The 16,587-nt window shown below is 39.8% G+C and overlaps 1 protein-coding gene across 11 annotated transcripts in view; it reads left to right on the top strand.

The window, feature by feature from the left end:
* The window catches only part of ULK4 (unc-51 like kinase 4), a 521,313-nt gene that overhangs the window by 24,900 nt on the left and 479,826 nt on the right, over nt 1-16,587 (top strand). For 9 of the 11 annotated variants that reach the window (XR_011562944.1, XM_070776132.1, XM_070776127.1 and 6 more), the window contains exons 9-12: nt 5,914-6,006; nt 8,248-8,363; nt 8,516-8,585; nt 10,213-10,309. Coding sequence is in view for 10 of the 11 variants with exons in the window: in XM_070776132.1 (XP_070632233.1) it covers nt 5,914-6,006; nt 8,248-8,363; nt 8,516-8,585; nt 10,213-10,309 (376 nt within the window). In the remaining variant the exon portion in view is untranslated. The remainder of the gene's footprint in view (nt 1-5,913; nt 6,007-8,247; nt 8,364-8,515; nt 8,586-10,212; nt 10,310-16,587) is intronic. The other 2 variants (XM_070776125.1, XM_070776129.1) reach the window with 2 other exon arrangements.

Raw genomic sequence — 16,587 nt, 5'->3', positions numbered from 1 at the left:
TTATATCTTCTTCTTGGATTGATCCTTTGATCATTATGTAGTGACCTTCTTTGTCTCTTTTCACAGCCTTTGTTTTAAAGTCTATTTCATCTGATATGAGTATTGCTACTCCTGCTTTCTTTTGGTCCCTATTTGCATGGAAAATCTTTTTCCAGCCCTTCACTTTCAGTCTGTATGTGTCCCCTGTTTTGAGGTGGGTCTCTTGTAGACAACATATGTAAGGGTCTTGTTTTTGTATCCATTCAGCCAGTCTTTGTCTTTTGGTTGGGGCATTCAACCCATTTACGTTTAAGGTAATTACTGATAAGTATGATCCCGTTGCCATTTACTTTATTGTTTTGGGTTCGAGTTTATACACCGTTTTTGTGTTTCCTGTCTAGAGAATATCCTTTAGTATTTGTTGGAGAGCTGGTTTGGTGGTGCAGAATTCTCTCAGCTTTTGCTTGTCTGAAAAGCTTTTGATTTCTCCTTCATACTTGAATGAGATCCTTGCTGGGTACAATAATCTGGGCTGTAGGTTATTTTCTTTCATCATTTTAAGTATGTCTTGCCATTCCCTCCTGGCTTGAAGAGTTTCTATTGAAAGATCAGCTGTTATCCTTATGGGAATTCCCTTGTGTGTTATTTATTGTTTTTCCCTTGCTGCTTTTAATATTTGTTCTTTGTGTTTGATCTTTGTTAATTTGATTAATATGTGTCTTGGGGTGTTTCTCCTTGGGTTTATCCTGTTTGGGACTCTCTGGGTTTCTTGGACTTGGGTGATTATTTCCTTCCCCATTTTAGGGAAGTTTTCCACTATTATCTCCTCAAGTATTTTCTCATGGTCTTTCTTTTTGTCTTCTTCTTCTGGAACCCCTATGATTCGAATGTTGTAGCGTTTAATATTGTCCTGGAGGTCTCTGAGATTGTCCTCATTTCTTTTAATTTGTTTTTCTTTTATCCTCTCTGATTCATTTATTTCTACCATTCTATCTTCTAATTCACTAATCCTGTCTTCTGCCTCTGTTATCCTACTATTTGTTGCCTCCAGAGTGTTTTTAATATCACTTATTGCATTATTCATTATATATTGACTCTTTTTTATTTCTTCTAGGTCCTTGTTAAACCTTTCTTGCATCTTCTCAATCCTTGTCTCCAGGCTATTTATCTGTGATTCCATTTTAGTTTCAAGATTTTGGATCAATTTCACTATCATTATTCGGAATTCTTTATCAGGTAGATTCCCTATCTCTTCCTCTTTTGTTTGGTTTGGTGGGCATTTATCCTGTTCCTTTATCTGCTGAGTATTCCTCTGTCTCTTCATCTTGTTTAAATTGCTGAGTTTGGGGTGTCCTTTCTGTATTCTGGCAGTTTGTGGAGTTCTCTTTATTGTGGCATTTCCTCACTGTGTGTGGGTTTGTACAGGTGGCTTGTCAAGGTTTCCTGGTTAGGGAAGCTTGTGTCGGTGTTCTGGTGGGTGGAGCTGTATATCTTCTCTCTGGAGTGCAATGAAATGTCCAGTAATGAGTTATGAGATGTCTATAGTTTTGGGGTGACTTTGGGCAGCCTGTATCTTGAAGCTCAGGGCTGTGTTCCTTTGTTGCTGGAGAATTTGCTTGGTATGTCTTGCCCTGGAACTTATTGGCCCTTGTGTGGTGCTTGGTTTCAGTGTCGGTATGGAGGCATTTGATGAGCTCCTGTCAATTAATGTTCCTTGGAGTCAGGAGTTCCCTGGAGTCAGGGTTTGGACTTAAGTCTCCTGCTTCCGGTTATCGGTCTTATTTTTACAGTAGTTTCAAAACTTCTCCTTCTATACAGCACCATTGATAAAACATCTACATTAAAGATGAAAAGTTTCTCTACTGTGAGGGTCACTCAGAGAGGTTCACAGGGTTACATGGAGAAGAGAAGAGGGAGGAGGGAGTTAGAGGTGACCCAAATGAGATGAGGTGAATCAATAGTGGAGAGAGTGGGCTAGCCAGTAGTCACTTCCTTATGTGCACTCCACAACTGGACCACTCAGAGATGTTCATGGGGTTATACAGAGAAGAGAAGGAGGAGGAAGGTGACAGAGGTGGCCAGAAGGATAAAAGGGGGGAATGAAAAGGAGGGAGACAGATCCAGCCAGTAATCAGTTCCCTAAGTGTTCTCCACCGTCTGGAACACACAGAAATTCACAGAGTTGGGTAGAGTAGAGAGGGGTTAGGGAGGAGACACAGGCGACCTGGTGGAGAAAAGGGAGAGTCCAAAGGGAGAGAGAGCAGTCAAGCCAGTAATCTCACTCCCTAGTGATAAATGGGTCCTGAAGATTGGGTCCTTAAAGGTACAAAATTGGTAACAAATACATAAAAGCAAAAATTAAAAATCTAGAGTAGAGTTTGGAATTTCAAAAATACGATGTTAAAGAAAAGAAGAAGGAAAAGAAAGAGAGAAAAAATGAACAAACAAAAACAAACAAGGTCGCGAAAATTATAAAGAAAGTACAGGTACAAAATTGATAACTAATACCAGAGAGCAAAAATTAAAAATCTAGAGTAGAGTTTGGAATTACAAAAATACAATGTTAAAAAAAAAAAAAAAGAAAAGAAAAATAAAGAGAGAAAACAAACAAATACGAACAATGTCACAAAAATTATAAAGAAAATAAAGGTACAAAATTGATATCAAATACCAAAAAGCATAAATTAAAAATCTAGAGTAAAGTTTGGAATTTCAGATATACAATGTTATATAAAAGAAGAGAAAGAAACAGAGAAGAAGAAAAAAAAAAAAGTCACAGAAATTATATAAAAAAAAAACTATAGGTACAAAATTGATAACATATACCAAAAAGCGAAAATTAAAAATCTAGAGTAGAGTTTGGAATTTCAGAAATACAATGTTAAAGAAAAGAAGAAAAAAACAAAAACAAACAAAAAAACAAGGTCAAAAAATTATAAAATATATATATATGAAGTTTGCTGAAGAAGAAAAAAATAGGGTCTTTTTTTTTTTTTTACAAAGTAATAGGTTATAAAAGTGAAAATTAAAGGAACAATAGAGGACTTAAAAATTTTTTTTTAATTAAAAAAGAAAGAATGATCGTAAAAATAATAAAAATATATCTAGGACTTTTTTTTTTTTTTTTTTTTTGTGGGTGTTGTGGGTTCAGTTCATTTTTGGCTAGTTCCTTGGTCAGATTTATATTTCTCAAGATCTATAGGCCCCTTCCTATGTAGTCCGTAGTAACCACAGGGTTTTGATCTATTGCCTGTAGCTTCCAAGGCGTTTCCCTCTGTTACATCTTCTTCTGTTTGCTAGTCTCTTCAGTATCTGCTTTCCGCCCTGACACAAAGGGCACGGTGGAGGACACTTTTTTTTTTTTTTTTTTTAGGCTTACTTGTTCAGTCGCGCTGTGGAGGGGGAGGGAGGGAGGGATGCTGCAAACAAATAACACTGGCGTGGGCTCGCACTGCCTCAGCCACCCTGGGTCTGCCCCCGCTCACGGCGCGTGTAGCCTCCCTGTCCACACTACTCGGACTCTAGGTTGTTCTGCCGGGAACAATCCGAGGCTGGCCCTGGGCTGCCTGCACCTCCCAGGTCCAAGCCGCTCAGGTTCAGGCACTCGGGTAGTCCTCAGAGGCGCAGACTCAGTTGGGCCTGAGTTTTGTGCTCTTCCCAGGTCCGAGCAGCTCAGGTGATGAGGTGTTTGGCGAGCGCCAATGCTGCGACTTATCGCCTCCCCGCCACTCGGTTATCTGGGTGTAAAACCGGCGCACCTTCTCAGGCAGATGTTGACCGTCCAGACCCCCAATAAGTTTTAGTTAGCAAAGAAGCCTGCTTACAGTTTTATAGATAATGTCTCTCTGGGGCTGCGATTGCCCCCTTCCGGCTCTGGCTGCCTGTCACCGGAGGGGGAAGATCTGCAGCCGGCTATCTCTGTTCAGTCCTTTGTTCCGTGTGCGGGCCTGGCGGTCTTAGGTTAGGGCTGGCTTTTCGCGTGGTAGATATCCCACAGTCTGGTTTGCTAGCCCAAATTATTTCGCTCAGATAGCGCTCAGGGTATTCAGGCCAGATTCTTACTCTCAGTGATGCAGCCCACGCCGCGCCTCCCTGCCCAGTCAGGGCCCTATTTTAATGTGAAGTGATTTATCAATATGGTATTCCTGTCATACTGGGAATGTCAAGTGACGATCACAGGCACAGTGTGAATGCTCTGTGTAGCAGGGATGGCAGAAAGTTAGAAATCCTTACGATACAGAGTAGGGGAGGGCAGAGGGGAGTAGGGAATGAAGGTGGGGGTCTCCCTGGCCTGGAAGACAAGAGAAACTAGTTTCTGGTTCTCCCACTAGTTATCTTGAGATTTTCGACAAATGTTTGGGGTCTCTACTTCAGGGTGTAAAATGAATAAATTTAGTATAGCATGTAATGTATCAGCATTAAATATGAGAGAAACTATACAGAAGAAAATGTTTATACTTGAATAAATTGTAAGACACTGCTGTACTTGCAATAGCATGCTTTTAGGATAAGTGTTACTTTGGTGGATAATCTCCCAGATTTTTTGGATAAGATATAAATATGCTTAATTTAGCTAATTTAGGACCTTATTTAGGGTATATTTTTATGTATTTATATTCCATATGAAATACTTTTTTGCATAAATGGGACCACCCCACAACCTAGTTTCTTTACTCTATATATCTGTTTGGTCATTTTATTTTTTCACTTGGTCATTTTAAGTGGCTGCTGAATGTACGTGCAATAATGTATGATAACAGTATTCAGAGTGCTTTTTTTTTTGAGAATGCTTCTTGATTTAGAATATCGTATATACTGACTGCTATAGTAAATGTGTTTTTGTCTCTCTTTGTTTTTGTTCACTTAAGAAGTTATCTCCTTTGAATAAGTTTCTCAAGATGGGATTGCTGGCCAAAGATTAATAAGAACATTAAAAATGTGGACACATTTGCTGATCCCAGGAACATGGGAAGGTTTATACTTCCAGCAATTTTAGAAAGCTCCTTCCCTCCAATTGTTAAATACAGTGGGCTTTGTTGATCTTATACATTTTTTGCTACTTTGGTAGATGAAAAAGAAATTCCATTTTATTGGCAATTTTAATTGTTAGTGAATTTAAGGAGCCATTTGTATAAAAGGGACATATACTTGCGGCTGCCAGATCTTTATCACTTGTATTTTAATTTCAACCAAGATAGTTTGAATTTCATTTCCTAAATTTTGAATAATCAGATATAAATTACTATCTTTTTTGAATTTTAGGGTTAATCATTTTGAATCTGAGTATACCTCAGGTATAATTGATACGTAGTAAAACTTAATACTTTGAAAGTGAGTCTAGTTTTCAGATATGGCCTGAAGTCATCTTAATGTGGGTGATCTGATTAAATAATGTTTTGACTCCTAAACAGAGGTGTGACTGTGTATAGTCATGAGGTTGATAAGCTTGTTTATTTCTGAATGAACTTCTAAAAGTGAAGTTACAAAATTGGCAGGGCAGGAATAGAGATGCAGATACAGAGAACAGACTTTGGACCCAGCTAGGGAAGGAGAGGGTGGATGAATTGAGAGAGTAGCGCTGAAACATGTGCGTTACCATGTGTAAAATAGATAGCTAATGGGAAGCTGCTGTATGACACAGGGAGTTCAGTGGTGTACTCTCTGACAACCCATAGGGGTGGGTTAGGGGATAAGGGATTTCAGGAGGGAGGGGACATGTGTACTTATGACTGATTCACATTGTTATATGGCAGAAGCCGTCACAATATTATAAAGCAGTTATCCTCCAGTTAAAAATTAAGAAAAGAATTTAAAAAATAGATAATAAAAAGGAATATGTGAAACGGATCTGATATGTATAACTAGGACATGTCCTGGGAATTCTCCATGGTAAATCATATTAAAATGGATTTTAAACATTTCTGTTTTATAAAGACTGACTTGGGCAGACCTGCTGCAGCATTCATTTTGGAAGGATGCTTTTGCTAGAAATGATCAGGACTCAAGCACTGAGGATTCCAACGTCAGGTAGTACAAGCTGATCTTTGTGTGGGGGGCATGGTTATTAAGCACTTGGCCCATTGCTATGATTGCAGCCTCAGTGATGTGGATTTCTGTGCTTTTCATAATAGAAAATCGGGCATTTGTTTAATTAAGGGTTGCTTAAAGAGTTTAGTCACGACATTTTGTGTGCTTGACTTTGCTCATTCTCTGGTCAGTTGTTTATTCTCCAGGCAGGGTTTTAGTCCTGTGGTCATTAGTCCTGTTCACCTGGACTCCCACCTTGTCAGCACATGGTAGGATCTCATTTCCCTCTTTGAAATTAGGTGCAGTCCTGTGACTTGCTGTGGCTGATGAAATGTGAGCAGAAGTGATGTGTTATTTCTGGGTAGAAACTCAAAGAGCCAGGGTGTGATTTGCTACCTTTCTTTCTCCTGATGAGGTGATGATCAGGAAGAAAATGTCCAGATGGAGTTGCCTTCAGGCTGGGTCTTTAGTGACCATGATGAGCACAGCATTCCTGCCTGCCTGTGGTGGCTGTGTGCACGAGTGAGACATAAAGCTAGGAGAGTCTAAGTCACTAGTATTTTTGGATCATGTTAGCACAGCATAACCTAGCTCATCCTGACTAATATACTTCAATTTATTATTAAGTCTTCTTAGCCTGGGACACTTACAAAAGTGATGGTGTTTTGAAAAGAACAAGGTGAAAAGTAGATGAGCCAAAGTCCAGATAATCGACTCCTCCTCTCTCCACTTCATTCAGTGATAATGGTTGTTTGATTCTTAATTTTAATCTTGTCAATTCAGTGTACTGGATAGAGAAATCTGAATTCTATATAAGGTCTCTCTCAGACTTTGGTTTCTGCGATCCACTGAGCTCAGCTGTTTCCACACTTCAGGCTCTATGAAAGAAACTGGGCGTGGGTCCTTGTCTATCAGCGTCAGCAAGTCCTCGGCCACCTTGCACCTTAGTATGCCATCTTCCTTTTGATCCGTATGCCTTTTCTTTCTTACTGGCCTTGCAAGGACTTTTTTTTTAGCATGGTAATGAATGAGGTAATGAAGGAGTGGGGCACGACTGAGCAACTGAACTCAGTGTAGGAGGGGTGATGACAATGAACACCATTGCCTGGTTTCTGAGTTTAGAATGCATTCAGCCTTTCTGCATTAAGTACAATGGGCTTCCCTGATGGCGCTAGTGGTAAAGAACCTGCCTGCCAGTGCAGGAGATGCAAGAGCCATGGGTTCAATCTCTGGATCAGGAAGATCCCTTGGAGAAGGAAAATGGCAACCCACTCCAGTATTCTTGGCTGGAGAATCCCCATGGACAGAGGAGCCTGGTGGGCTACAGACCTCAGGGTCTCAAGAGTTGGGTACAACAGAGCATGCTCACATGTGCGAGTGTGTGTGCACACACACACACATACATACGATGAGCTGGAGGGTTTTGTAACTTCCCTTTTTCAGTTGGAAACGAATGTTATTAATAAACGTCAAATGCCTTTTTGTATCAATAGATAGGATCATGTGGTTTCTCTCCTTTAGAGTCTCTTTATGGACTCTTACATAAATTTGTTTTCAAATATTGAGGCAACCTTGCCTTCCCACTGTGAGCCACACTTCCTCATGGTGTATGCTTTTATGTCTTGATGAATATCTTTGGGACCAAGTGACAGGAAGATGATGAGAGAGGAAAAGTAAGAGAACAGAGAGATTTGCCTCACCTTCTTGGGATCATAGCTCTCTGTTTAGAAAAGAGGATGTTTCTCCCACAGGATTTTAGGCGTGGGCCAGAAGTGTGTGCTGCAAGATTACCTGGAGGCTGGGGCAGGACAAAAGGGAATAAGAAAAACCAAAAACCAAACAAAAAACTAGGGTATTTCCCCTGCTCTGACCCTTAGGGATTCCCTTTCCTGTTCCTTGGAACAGAAATAGAGGATTTCTTGTGGAGCTCCTTTGAGCCCAGGGCTGGCGACACTGGAAGGGCAGAAATGAAAGGGAAGCTCATTCATTGCTGGCTCACTGATGCTTCGAGTGCTGGTTTACTTCTCCTGTTGGTCTGCTGCTATTTATTTTTCAGTGATAAATTTTATAGGCATCTTAGTACAGTGCCTTGCACACATTGAGAGCTCATTTCAGTTACTCGGTGAAAAATACAAATGTCCTGTGCAACTTAAGTATCTTTGCCAGCCTCTTGTTCGACACAGAAAACTACAGAAAGCTCAGTAGTAAGCTCGATTGAGTTGAGTTTCTCTTGTTAAACAGCAGAAACATGGAATATTCTGGGTCCCAAGATGCCACGGAACTTCTGAAGAGCCCTCAAGGTGGACAAGCAAAGGGGGAGAAAAGTGGGCAGCGACTCAGTCACTCCTTCAGGCTGGGTGAGCTTGCGTTTGACCATGGTCCTGCTGCTCCGAACACTGTTTCTGACAGTCCCTAATATGTGTTATCTGTCTCTTCACATCTCTGTCTACATCATGCCCTGCTCATATTTTTGTTCACTTATGGATATTGTTTTACCTTCCTGCCACAGAAAATCCATCTGACTTGCGGCCTAAGAGTACCCTTGGGGGTCAATTGAATGAGTCCATGTTTCTTCTCAGGTATGTAGAATAACAGAGTGGTAAGGAGTCTTTGGGGGATGAAAGCTAAATCTTCTTAAAGTGTCTTGTCCAGGTGGTGAACCATGTTGCACAGAAGTAAAGGCCAGGGATAAACGCCACATTCCCATTTTGCTCTCCTTGTAAGTTACTGTTCAGTGCTGGCCAGTGGAATGTAGACTTCCCTTTGTATTTTTAAAATTTCTAACCAAGCCACCTTATCTTTTCTATTTATAAGGGTTAAAACTTCTTTATTTTGTACTTTTACTGCAAGTAAAATTGAATTTAAAATTTCAGAAGTCTGGCTCCTTTATTTGGATAAAGACTTATAGGAAAAAACAGGTTGTGTTTTTCTTTAAATGTAGTTTTATCTGGGAGGGAGGCTTAAACAATATTTGCAATCATTGAAATAATAAAATCAGAATGGTATTTAAAGTGATTAGGCCAATGTATTTAAAATTTTGATAAAATGTAAATATTAAGTGTTATAGTTTATTTATAGGTTCAGCCTCATAGTTTAATTTCATGACATAGGAGTTATAATAATAAACTAAAATTTCCTGATTTGTTTTACCCATATTTAAATATAAAGGATGTTAAATTTGTCTGTACATCTTAGGCATTTTAAATTCAGTTAAAAAAAATTTTGTACAGTCTCTGGTAAATTTTGTGACCTAAGTAAGTACTTGTTTAATGAATGAATACAAAGGCAGGTAAGTGGAGGAGAGGTGATATTTGGAAATTTGAAGGAATTCATCACCAAAAGACCATAATGATTTAAATGGAAGAATTTCTTAAAATGCCAAAAACTCAAACTCAGAGACCCGGATGTAGTGGAGTGGCCCCCAGAGTATGGCATCCATTGATAAGGGTGGGAGAAATCATTAAAAACAGATGAGGTTTATAACTTGTTGCTTAAGTAGGTACCAAAGTAATTTACCAGTTCAAACATTTTATGAAATAAAGTTATAAACATTTTCCATGCTTTGTAGAATATCTCTGAGAAGGCAATGGCACCCCACTCCAGTACTCTTGCCTGGAAAATCCCATGGGCAGAGGAGCCTGGTAGGCTGCAGTCCATGGGGTCGCGAAGAGTCGGACACAACTGAGCGACTTCACTTTCACTTCTCACTTTCATGCATTGGAGAAGGAAATGGCAACCCACTCCAGTGTTCTTGCCTGGAGAATCCCAGGGACGGCGGAGCCTGGTGGGCTGCCGTCCATGGGGTCACACAGAGTCGGACATGACTGAAGTGACTTAGCAGTAGAATATCTGAGCTATTTTATTAATGTAAATCCTGCCTAGATCAGCACACATTAAAAAAATAATATTTTTTAAGCTTCTAGTTAAAACAAAATACTGTATATAGCGTGCCATGCCCTGCCCAGTTGATCAGCTGTGTCCAGCTCTTTGTGTCCCCATGAACTATAGCCCACCAGGCTCCTCTGTCCTTGGGATTTCCCAGGCAAGAATACTGGAGCAGGTTGCCATTTCCTACTCCAGAGGATCTTCCCAATCCAGGGATCGAACCAGGGTCTCTTGTGTCTCCTGCATTGGCAGGCGGACTCTTTACTGCTAGTGCCGCCTGGGAAGCCCTTTGAATAATGTTAACTGGTGTGCATTTTTCAGTTCTCGTCCTACTCCAAGAACCAGCACTGCAGTGGCATTAAGTCCTGGTGATGCTGTGACTCAGAGTTCACCACAGAAGACTTCTCCCTTGACCAAAGTAAGCAAAGATAGAATTTTTAATTTTTTTTCATATGCAAGATAACAGACTCACAAGAATAATTGCAAGTTAATCTGTGAACTATGTTTGTAATTGCAAGATTTACAATTAAGTCATCTTCCTTGATTATCACTGGTTTTTCTAGTAAGTATTCTTAAGAGAGAGGTGCTTCATAGGTGTTTACTTGATAGCAGCTTTATTGAGATGTAATTGACACACCATGCAATTCACCCATTTAAAGTGTATAATTCAGAGGCTTTTAGCATACTCACAGAGTTATGCAGTCATCACCACAGTTAATCTCATCATCCCACAGAGAAGCCCTGTGTACCCATTAGCAGTCACTCCTGTTTTCTTCCAGTTTCTCTAACATTTTGCTGTAGGCAACCACTAATCTGCTTTCTGTCTTTATAAATATGCCTTTAAATGGATCATACAATATGGGATCCTTTGTGACTGTCTTTTTTTACTTAATGTAATGTTTTTTAAGATTCATCCAAGTTGCAGCATGTATCAATACTGTATTCCTTGTTATTGCCTGATAATATTCTGTTGTGTATACCACATTTTATGTTTCCATTCATCAGTCTGTGGACATTTGGGTGGTTTTCTTTTGGCTCTTGTGAGTGATGCTGCTATGAACGGTTGTGTACATTTCTGTGTGGGTACGTATTCTATGCTACATCATATGGTAACTCTTTTTAACCTTGAAGAACTGCCGAATCGTTTTCCAAAGCAGCTGCACCATTTTACATTCTCAGCACCAGTGTGTGAGGGTTCCAGTTTTCCCATACTTACCAAAACTTGTTACTGCCTGCCAGTCAGTAGATTTTAAAATTGTGGTAAAATATACATTACATAAAATTGACCATTTTAACCATTTTTTAGTGTGAGTTCAGTGGTGTGTAGTGTTGATACAGTCACATTGTTTTGTAACCGTCAGTACTACGCATTCCCCACATTCCCCCAGACCCTGAAAACAACTCTTATACTTTCTGCTTCTGTGAATTTGCCTAGTAAACTTACATAAGTGAATCACACAATATTTAGTGTCTGGACTATTTCATTTAGCATAATGTCTTCCTGGTCCATGTAAATTCTAGCATGTATCAGAATTTCATTCCTTTTTCAGGCAGAGAAATATTCCATTGTGTGTTTGTACCAATTTATTCACTCATCTTTCGATAGACACTTGGGTTGCTTCAACCTTTTGGCTATTGTAAACAGTGCTACAATTGGGTCTCTGTTATTATAGCCACTCTCAGTTCAGTTCAGTCGCTCAGTCGTGTCTGACTCTTTGCGACCCCATGAATCACAGCACGCCAGGCCTCCCTGTCCATCACCAACTCCCAGAGTTCACTCAAACTCATGTCCATCCAGACGGTGATGCCATCCAGCCATCTCTTCCTCTGTTGTCCCCTTCTCCTCCTGCCCCCAATCCCTCCCAGCATCAGAGTCTTTTCCAATGAGTCAACTCTTCACATGAGGTGGCCCAAGTACTGGAGTTGCAGCTTTAGCATCATTCCTTCCAAAGAAATCCCAGGGCTGATCTTCTTCAGAATGGACTGGTTGGATCTCCTTGCAGTCCAAGGCACTCTCAAGAGTCTTCTCCAACACCACAGTTCAAAAGCATCAACTCTTTGGCGCTCAGCCTTCACAGTCCAACTCTCACATCCATACATGACCACAGGAAAAACCATAGCCTTGACTAGACGGACCTTTGTTGGTAAAGTAATGTCTCTGCTTTTGAATATGCTATCTAGGTTGGTCATAACTTTCCTTCCAAGGAGTAAGCATCTTTTAATTTCATGGCTGCAGTCACCATCTGCAGTGATTTTGGAGCCCTCCAAAATAAAGTCTCTCACTGTTTCCGTTGTTTCCCCATCTATTTGCCATGAAGTGATGGGACCGGATGCCATGATCTTCGTTTTCTGAATGTTGAGCTTTAAGCCAACTTTTTCACTCTCCACTTTCACTTTCATCAAGAGGCTTTTTAGTTCCTTTTCACTTTCTGCCATAAGGGTGGTGTCATCTGCATATCTGAGGTTATTGATATTTCTCTCGGCAATCTTGATTCCAGCTTGTGTTTCTTCCAGTCCAGCGTTTCTCGTGATGTACTCTGCATAGAAGTTAAATAAGCAGGGTGACAATATACAGCCTTGACGTACTCTTTTTCCTATTTGGAACAAGTCTGTTGTTCCATGTCCAGTTCTAACTGTTGCTTCCTGACTTGCATACAGATTTCTCAAGAGGCAGGTCGGGTGGTCTGGTATTCCCATCTCTTTCAGAATTTTCCACAGTTTATTGTGATCCACAGAGTCAAAGGCATTGGCATAGTCAATAAAGCAGAAATAGATGTTTTTCTGAAACTCTCTTGCTTTTTCGATGATCCAGTGGCTGTTGGCGATTTGATCTCTGGTTTCTCTGCCTTTTCTAAAACCAGCTTGAACATCAGGAAGTTCACGGTTCACATATTGCTGAAGCCTGGCTTGGAGAATTTTGAGCATTACTTTACTAGCATGTGAGATGAGTGCAATTGTGCGGTAATTTGAGCATTCTTTGGCATTGCCTTTCTTTGGGATTGGAATGCAAACTGACCTTTTCCAGTCCTGTGGCCACTGCCGAGTTTTCCAAATTTGCTGGCATATTGAGTGCAGCACTTTCACAGCAGCATCTTTCACAATTTGAAATAGCTCCACTGGAATTCCAACACCTCCACTAGCTTTGTTCGTAGTAATGCTTTCTAAGGCCCACTTGACTTCACATTCCAGGATGTCTGGCTCTAGGTCAGTGATCACACCATCGTGATTATCTGGGTCGTGAAGATCTTTTTTGTACAGTTCTTCTGTGTATTCTTGCCACCTCTTCTTAATATCTTGTGCTTCTGTTAGGTCCATACCATTTCTGTCCTTCATTGAGCCCATCTTTGCGTGAAATGTTCCCTTGGTGTCTCTAATTTTCTTGAAGAGATCTCTAGTCTTTCCCATTCTGTTATTTTCCTCTATTTCTTTGCATTGATCGCTGAAGAAGGCTTTCTTATCTCTTCTTGCTATTCTTTGCATTCAGATGCTTATATCTTTCCTTTGCTCCTTTGCTTTTCGCTTCTCTTCTTTTCACAGCTATTTGTAAGGCCTCCCCAGACAGCCATTTTGCTTTTTTGCATTTCTTTTCCATGGGGATGGTCTTGATCCCTGTCTCCTGTACAGTGTCACGAACTTCATTCCATAGTTCATCAGGCACTCTATCTATCAGATCTAGTCCCTTAAATCTATTTCTCACTTCCACTGTATAATCATAAGGGATTTGATTTAGGTCATACCTGAATGGTCTAGTGGTTTTCCCTACTTTCTTCAATTTCAATCTGAATTTGGCAATAAGGAGTTCATGATCTGAGCCACAGTCAGCTCCTAGTCTATAGCCACTCTGCTGCTGCTGTGTCGCTTCAGTCGTGTCCAACCCTGCGGGACCCCGTAGACGGCAGCCCACCAGGCTCCCCCGTCCTTGGGATTCTCCAGGCAAGAACACTGGAGTGGGTTGCCATTTCCTTCTCCAGTGCATGAAAGTGAAAAGTGAAAGTGAAGGCGCTCAGTCGTGTCTGACTCTTCGAGACCCCGTGGACTGCAGCCCACCAAGCTCCTCCATCCATGGGATTTTCCAGGCAAGAGTACTGGAGTGGGGTGCCATTGCCTTCTCCGATAGCCACTCTAGTGGGTGTCAAATTAGATCTCACTGTAGTTTTGATTTCATTTCTTCGTTGGCTAATAATAGTGAGCATCTGTTTGAGTGCTGATTGGAAATTTATGTTTTCTTTGGAAGAATGTTTATGTAATCCTTTTGCCCATTATTGAGTTGTAGGAATTCTTTATATGTTTTAGATATGTGATCATAAACGTTTTCTTCCATTCTGTGAACTGTTCTTTCCCTTTCTTGATGGTGCCCTTTGAACCACAAATGATTTTAATTTTGCAGTAGACCAGACTCTCTCTCTTGTGTTTGTTGCCTGTACCCTTGGTGTCATAACTAAGAAACAGTTGCCAGCTCTCAGGTCGTGAAGGTTTATGTCTGTGTCAGTCTGCAATCCATTTTGAGTTAGTTTTTGTATATGGCATGAGGTAAGGAGGTCCATCCAACTTCTTTGGTTTACATGTGGACATCCAGTTGCCTCAGCACCATTTGTTTAGAAGGCTTTTCCTTCCCCATTTAAATGTCTTGGAATTCTTGTTGAATATTGTGCTTAGTCACTCAGTCGTATCTGACTCTTTCCAACCCCATGGGTTGCAGCCCACCCTGTTCTTCTGTCCATGGAAGTCTCCAGGCAAGAATACTGGAGTGGGGAGCCATTCCCTTCTCCAGGGGAACTTCCTAACCCAGAAATAGAACCAGGATCTTGTGAATTGCAGGCAGATTCTTTACCAGCTGAGCTAACAGGAAAGCCCAAGAATACTGGAGTGGGTAACCTATCCCTTCTCCAGGGGACCTTCCTGACCCAGGAATTGAACCGGAGTCTCCTGCATTGCAGGAGGATTTTTTCCCAGCTGACCTATCAGGGAAGCCCTGTTGAATATTAACTTAAATCAAAGGTTTGTTTCTGGACTCTCAGTTCTATTCCACTGACTGATTCTTTCCTCACGCTAGTAGCACCGGGTCTTGGGTGCTGTGACTTTTTAGTAAGTTTTGAAATTAGGAAGTATGATTCTTGACTTTGTTCTTTTTCAAGGTTTTTTTTTTTTTTCTTGGTCTATTCTGGGTCTCTTAAATTTCCATTGGAATTTTAGGATCAGTTCACCAGGTTTTGAAAAGAAAAGAAGCCATCTGGGATTGTGAGAACAATTATGTTGAATATCTAGGTCAATTTGGGGAGTATTGCCATGTTAGCAGTATAAAGTTTGCTTCCACGGATATGGGATCTCTTTCTACCTATTTAGGGCTTCTTTAGTTTATTTCAATCATAGTTTTGAATGCAGAAATATTTTGAATTAAATGTTTTTCCATGTTATCTTTTATTGTACTTTTTGCTTGGTAGATATAATTGCTTTTAATTCTTACTGTAATTTTTATGTAATGGGAAATGCATTTGAACTATGTGAAACTTAATTTTGCATTGAAATGAAATGGTAAAAGGTTATAATAAAATCTTCCTGTGCTAATACATGTTTTGTTAAATGTGAGATATGGAATCAGTGTAAAAGTAAAAAGATGCATTCTGAAATGGGATAAATGTTGAATTTCTCTTGCCAGATGTTTATTGTAGAGGAGTGTATGTAATCTTCTTATTGAGAATAGTCAAGCACTAATTATAGAATTACTATAAGGGAGCTTAGATTTTATAATTCTTTAAATGATACCTGATGCTTTTTATTCAATTACAAAAATTTTAGAAAACTTGAAAAATGTAGAAGAGGACAAAGAGAATAAAAAACTGCTTGTTATTTAATTACCACCTAGAGTAACCACTTGGAGGAGGAAATGGCAACCCACTCCAGTGTTCTTGCCTGGAGAATCCCATGGACAGAGAAGCCTGGTGGGCTTCAGTCCATGGGGTCGCACAGAGTTGGACACGACTGAAGCGACTTAGCAGCAGCAGCAGCAGAGTAACCACTGATTACATTTTGCTATAACTACTTTAGGTTCTATACATGTATGTTCATTTTTAAACAAAGGGACATAATTTTATATAAGTTTTTTTCATGTAATAAGTAGACCTGATTGCACCTTTTGATTAATTTATTCCTGAGCATTTTATTTGAGTTTATTTTTTGCTACTGTCATTGATATATGGTATTTTTATAACCTGTTTTTGTGCATACATTCACTGTATATGTATGAAATTAATTTTTACATATATAGTTTTCTAATTAGTCTGCTTTACTAATTCTTAGATTATTTTAAAAGTTTTTCAGTTGACTTCATCTTGGCTTTTCTTTTGAGTTTTTCTGTTTTGAAAGTCTGTGTTCTTAAATTTTTTTTAAACATTTTCTACAAAAGTTCCTCCTAATTCTTCATGAGTCTCTAATATTCTGTCTTCTAAGTTGCAAAGTGGTTGTGGTTTCCAGGAACTTTATTAGCTAATTATTCTGTCCTTTACCTTAGTTTTGAATTGTTTATTTTTCTATATATTTTTCACTTTACTGATTTGATTTTCTGGTTATCAGTTTGTTGGTCAGAGTTTCAGTGGACATTCTTGATGCATAAATCCAATTTTTTTTTTTTCTGATGTGAAATACTTAAGGCAACAGCACTAGGAATAAAAATTGAATTTAAGAAGAGCACAAAGAAGC

The sequence above is a fragment of the Bos indicus genome, chromosome 22 (assembly GCF_029378745.1).
Source record: "Bos indicus isolate NIAB-ARS_2022 breed Sahiwal x Tharparkar chromosome 22, NIAB-ARS_B.indTharparkar_mat_pri_1.0, whole genome shotgun sequence".
NCBI classification, from domain to species: domain Eukaryota; kingdom Metazoa; phylum Chordata; class Mammalia; order Artiodactyla; family Bovidae; genus Bos; species Bos indicus.
The sequence above is the reverse complement of the archived record's forward strand: the minus strand, read 5'-3'. Positions and strand labels throughout refer to the sequence as shown.